General features: G+C 42.0%; 1 protein-coding gene across 4 annotated transcripts; it reads left to right on the top strand.

Moving 5' to 3' along the window:
- The first annotated feature begins 379 nt into the window (after window positions 1–379).
- On the top strand, window positions 380–5776 carry LOC104950046 (CUGBP Elav-like family member 2). 4 transcript variants are annotated; one of them, XM_010776489.1, is made up of 6 exons: window positions 382–670; window positions 2028–2150; window positions 2767–2943; window positions 3492–3638; window positions 4100–4277; window positions 5159–5776. In XM_010776489.1, the coding sequence occupies exons 1-5, from the start codon at window positions 421–423 to the stop codon at window positions 4225–4227; spliced, it is 825 nt and encodes a 274-aa protein (XP_010774791.1). In that variant the 5' UTR covers window positions 382–420; the 3' UTR covers window positions 4228–4277; window positions 5159–5776. The 4 variants fall into 4 exon arrangements, with proteins under 4 accessions (XP_010774789.1, XP_010774791.1, XP_010774788.1 ...); XM_010776486.1 differs by having other exon boundaries at window positions 408–670; window positions 2734–2943; XM_010776488.1 differs by having other exon boundaries at window positions 421–670; window positions 2734–2943; window positions 3495–3638.
- Window positions 5777–6049: the final 273 nt, after the last annotated feature.

Genomic DNA, 6049 nt, shown 5'->3' on the forward strand with positions numbered 1-6049 from the left:
GCATCAGTAAAGTGGAACTTCTGTGTGAACTATTCATATCTTCATTCATAACTGTACTGTAACTTTTTATTCATGAATTTTTCATAAAGCTTCTTTTATTATCTTTTCTTTTTAATGACTGTTTTTAAATGCCTTTGTCTGAATGTCTTTCATTTTTGTAAAGCACCTTGAATTGCCTTGTGTTGAAAGGTGCTATATAAATAAACTTGCCTTGCCTTGATTTATAAAATAAAATAATGTTGGAAGATGAAAGATAACTTTCCAAGGATGGGTTACATGGTAACGTGACCAGAGTGAATGCAAAGCAGCATATTAATAACATGAATCCCAATCAATGTTAAATGGAGGAGGCTGAGAAAAAACTATTCTTTTTAATTGAAGACATAGTTTCAAAGTCACTTCCCAACTTAAACTGTAAACATGTATTTTCCAAACATGTATTTTCCATTTATTCTCGAGAAAGCTTTTTGTGAGGATTTGAGCATAACTTTGGAAGACCTTGACGTTCACCTCTGTTTCTCGGTTCTAGCAGCAGGTGTGAACCCCCTCCAGCTGCAGAACTTCGCCACATTAGCGGCTGCTGCGGCCGCAGCGCAGAGCTCTGGCAGCCCAAATTCCAGCAACGCTATGTCTGCAAACAGCGCAGCCCTGGGAGCCCTGGCTAGTCCAGGTAATTAAATACTGGCATGAAGTGTAGAATTTGCATGAAATGCAGTAGTGGAAGAAATACAAGTGTCTTTCACTTAAGTCATAGAAGCAACACTTTACTGTGATGAAAATATTCCACAAGTAAGAGCCCTGCATTCAGAATCTTACTTGTGTAGAAGTAATTTTAGTTCATTTATGGCGCATTTCCACTGCAGGGCCTCGCACGGCTTAATACGGTATAGTTAGGCCTTGGTAGGCCAGGCTTACTTTATGCTGCGTTTCCATTACAGTTTAGTAGCTGGGGCAGTAACTATAGTAACGCAGTGTAGGCGGAGCCGTGATTCATCTTCAATGCGAACCACAAAACCAAACATCAGCCGTTAGCACTCAGAGCTCACAGTTCCTCATATCTGTTCAGAAACGAGACAAAAGTTAAACAAGTACAAACCACATACTGTCTGTGTCATGGCGAATACATTCGCTGGTCTATTTATGTCTGTATAGGCCGTTGTTGTGTGTGTGGACGGTCGGAGCATATACAACGTTAGCTTAGCCGATCTCCGTTCAGAAAACACACATTTTAAAAGGTTTTTCGCCTGCCGTCTGTCTGCAGACTTGTCAAAGCATTAATTCATGGTTTTTACTAACCGGTATCAGCATGTTGCTACTTCGGCATCATTTTGAAACGTGTATTACAATTTTAAATCACTGTAAAATATGTTCATTGTGTTGTAGTTGTAGCCCCTCAAGTCACTAGTTTAGCATATTCAGCCCGGTTGGCCCGGAACTACCCCTAGTGGAAACGCGACAAAAACGGGCCAGGTTTGGCACGACATGCTTAAACCGTGCTACGCGCTGCAGTGGAAATGCGCCATTAGAGTAGTTTATTGGAGTGTTTAGCTTGCTATTTTTGGCCTTGTTGGCTGGTTTCCCCCGTGTCCGTTACCCTAGTTTATCTTCACGCAAAACATTTATATCTAAGTGTAAATAAAAATCCCTTCCCGACTGAGATGAGTGTACACGTTCACAGACAGCCCCCCTGCTGTGGCAGTATCAACAACTGCTCTACAACCCTCCCTCCTCCCCATTTCCCTAACGGCCCCTCAGCCATTCCTCATGTGTTTTATGGGAGTTAATCAGCCCCATATAACATTTTATGGGAGCCCCATTTCCCTTTTAATCTGTGTAAATATACATTGGCTCCATCTGTCTGAGTTTGGCATATTGCTGCTGCGGTAATCACCTCTCCTCGTTAAGAGACATTTGAACGACCCCCTTGCTGCTGTGTCATCCTCTCATAACCAAGTCATATGAGGTGTTCTGAGCGTGAGCTAATCACCCTTGTGGTAACCCATATGTCCTTTTATCGTGTTTTTCAGTTGGATCATCTGCATCCAGCGCCGGGGCTGCCATGAACACTTTGGCCTCTCTGGGCTCCCTGCAGGGTCTCACTGGGACCTCAATGGGCCTCAACCTCAACGCTCTCTCCAACAGCGTCAGTGGTAAGAAGGACCTTTTTAATCGCAGCTAGCTTCTTTTTTTTTTAGCTTTTTTAACATTAGTTGTTTTGTTTTTTATATGGAGCCAAAAAAAAAAAACGCTCCTGGGCTGTTCAGTTTTATTGACTAGTTGTCCACTTTTTAATGAATTGTCAGAAAGAAAGACAGACTTATTTATTCACTACAATGTAATAGTAATAGCCCTAAATGCTGAACTGTTGCTCTGTATCTGTCGCATGTTGTACATAAACCCACTGGCCACATTATTAGGTTCCTTTGTAAGAACCTAATTTAATCCAATAAAAGGCCTCAGCCATAAATTCTACTGTTGCCAGTATACCTCAGTAATCAAGAGAAAGTGATTTAATGCCTCTTGGAAGGTTTCATAACAAAACTGGCCATTATAAACTTTGTAAAGAATGACTGAGGGAGAGCACTACTGACCTGCATTAGATAAAGGTGACCCTAATAAAGTTGTTATAGTGGTGTAACTTGACAAGCAAAGTATGTAAAAGTTGTTTTTTCTGCCCCCTGGTGGCCAGAAAAGCCGAATTCCCTCCTAATGATTGTCAATCTGTGTTTTCAGTGCGTGATCCGTTCGCTTCTCTCGGTTTGACAGGTATGGGGGGCATGAATGGCCTGGCAGCCTCAATGGCCAACGGATCAGCCGCCAGCTCCATGGACGCCCTGACCCAGGCCTACTCAGGGATGCAGCAGTACACGGCCTCCCTGCCCTCCCTCTACGGACAGTCCCTCCTGCAGCAGCAGAACATTGCTGCAGGGGGTCAGAAGGAAGGTGAGCATTATCACAACGCACTGCTGCAGGGGTTATGTGTTTTCATAGACCAACCCTGGTTCATTCTACAATCGCCAATGTGTGTGATTTTGCCTTCAGATTATTGCAGGAAAATAAATCTTTGATTAGATGTTTTTGTTCAGCATAACTATCTTAACAAATAAACACCAATTTAAGGAGAGCTAATGCAACTGGCAGGAATAGAAAGACAATTTTACTCCATAAATGACTTTCATGCTCTCCCACAGCTTCAACACCACTAAGGCAAAAGTGGACTAGCCCCTTGTTAGTAAACTCCATTTAAGAGACACGTAAAAGCTACATAAAAATGGCAAGTGGGATATACTGAGTTTTTTGGAAATTATTCTTAAAGCACTTTTTGTTGCGGTCAGTTTTCTCATCAATATATTAACGTATTTTTAAAAGAAAATCTGTTTTATTTATAGAAGATTTACTTATGGATTATTTGAGTGTGTGTGTATCTTGATGCCTCTTGATCCTATCTAATTGGAATGCCTGTTTTTTCTTTCTCTTTTTACCAAATGGAGTAGGGCCAGAGGGCGCTAACCTGTTCATCTACCACCTGCCCCAGGAGTTTGGTGATCAGGATCTTCTGCAGATGTTTGTGCCTTTCGGAAATGTGGTCTCTGCCAAAGTCTTCGTTGATAAACAGACCAATCTGAGCAAGTGCTTTGGTAAGTGTGTTGTCTTTACAGCCCTTTTGATTATATCTTAAATACGTGCTTTGTTGTGTGGTTGAAATTAGATTGTCATGTATGTATACAGTAAGCCACCTACCTGCACATGTTTTATTTTCAATACAAATTCATTAAAAAAACAACTTTATTGTGAAGTTGTGTCAGGAGAAATAGCCAACGATAATAATAACAAAGCTTGTCTTATGGCTTTCTCTGGTGGGAAAGTTATTCTGTCCTGTTGACCGAGAGGTCTATGGGGAAAAGCCTTGATTTTGCCTTTAATACATTGCCCTTGAGGTAAAGGGCAATGTCGCCCTAACCTTCGTCTGAAGCTGTATTTTAAAAAGTAGTTGAGTTTGGTGCATTTAGTTAAGATTTAAAGGGCTCAAGGTGAAATGGTGTATTATATTTCCTTTAAATGTTTGTAACACGGGTCCTCCACATTTTTTTGTTCTCAGGGTTCGTCAGCTATGACAATCCCGTGTCTGCGCAAGCTGCCATCCAGGCCATGAATGGTTTCCAGATCGGCATGAAGAGGCTGAAGGTTCAGCTGAAGCGCTCCAAGAACGACAGCAAACCCTACTGATCCTCGCCCCGGGGCCCCCCCCTCCCCAGCTCTATGCTAGCACTGCTAGGGTAAGTTCACCCTCCAGCCAAGGTCACCACAGCAGAGACTCAGTGGGGCAGGGGGAAAGGAGCCCGCCACAGGAGGGAGAAAAATTGGTTGCAATGATCTTTCTACATTTTACTGTATTTCATTCCTGCGGTTTTCTCATGTAATTTGAGTCGGATTTAATATTTTAATGTATATGATTATTTATGACTATCACTGGAGTCGGTGTTCGCTGGAGGTATTTTTGTGTCACTGTAATTAGTGGAGAGCATCAGGTGTGTTTCCATGCCATTTCGTTGCCTTCAGGTCAAGCTAGAACAGGTTGACTAAGGATCAGTTGTCGTTGACACCAGGCCACGCAGACCCCGAGCTTCAACCTGTGTTTGGCTTTTTACATTTAGTCTGTCCGTTTTTCATCCTTAATGTTGAACTCTTTTGCACTCTAGCCCCGCCCCCCCTCGCCCATCTTTCCTCTCTCCATCTGCCACCTTTCCCTCTCATTATCTAAGCCATGTTGAGCTAGGCTACCTCTCTTTTTTCTATTAACCACCTCTTCCAGTCATTCCATCCATCCATCCTCCGTCTGCCTCAGGGCGACGGGCTCTCCATGGATCTCTTTGGGTGCCAAGTATTCAGTCTGCATGTTTGAGTCTCTGCCATATGTCGTAGTGGTGTCACTTCCGTACATCCGTGTATCGTTTTTGTGTGTCGGGTCTGTGGGGGGGAGGAGGGGGGGAAATGTTTGTGTCCTTTACTGTACGTGGTGATTGGCATTGTTTTTGTTGGTTTTTGTGCCTCATGGCTAAACGATTCTTGTGCTGTGGCCCTAACTTTCTCTCCTCTTTGTCCTCTCTCTCTCTCTCTCTCTCTCTCTCTTCCTGTCGTGTTTTTGTTCCTTTTTTAGAACAAATCTCCATGCCTGTTTGCTCATCATTAGCCTAGCATGTCTTCATGATGTTGAAAGCCAAGCCAAACTCCTGGCCTCATCATCCCACCATTGTCTGTGATGTCTCTCTAAGCTCGCCTGACCAATACCTGGCCACCCACTGACCCTTGACCTTAGCTCAACCTGATTTCTCTGCATGTATATTCATTTTGTTTTTTCTTTCTGTATAGAAATGTGACAGGTGGGAGAGAGGTCAAGCAAATCAATGTGAAAACGTACCTGCGTTGAATTCATTTAAGATACCTTTTTTGTTTTTGCGAATGTTTTAAAAACCTGTGGGATTTCTTATTTTTAATTTAGCTTTTTGGTTTCTTTTTACCTCTCTCAGTAAAGTTCACTTGAAAGTTGAATACAGGGATTGGCACACAGCTGTGCTATTTGGTGCCATTAGCAATATGTTGGCTTATTTAAAAAAATAATAAAAAAATGAAATGCTTCAGACCACTTTCCAACGCTTTTGAAAGTCTGGCCAGTAAAACCCCTCTCAGTGCTCTGTGATCTCTACATTTTGCGGGCAGTGTGAAGATTTACACCAAGGCTATTTCAAAATATATTTTCACTTAATTTACAAAAATATCCAGTGTATTTACCTTTTTTTTGAACTATGATGGCACAATAAAAGGTACATTTGCTCTGTTTAGAGAAATGACTACCTACATGAGTCAACTTTTTTAGAACTGATTCACAAATAGACAATCTGTGGTTTAAATGCACACTTAGATTACCTATATTTTATACCATTGAATCTATAGAAGATTAACAGAACCCAAGCAAAACTTTGGGTTTTTTGTAGATTATGTTGTAATGTCATCTGTGTCGTGGGGGGGAGGGGGGGTCTTCAGTGTATTA

This window comes from Notothenia coriiceps, unplaced genomic scaffold (assembly GCF_000735185.1).
Source record: "Notothenia coriiceps isolate Sejong01 unplaced genomic scaffold, NC01 NC01_scaffold00017070, whole genome shotgun sequence".
In the NCBI taxonomy this organism is placed as follows: domain Eukaryota; kingdom Metazoa; phylum Chordata; class Actinopteri; order Perciformes; family Nototheniidae; genus Notothenia; species Notothenia coriiceps.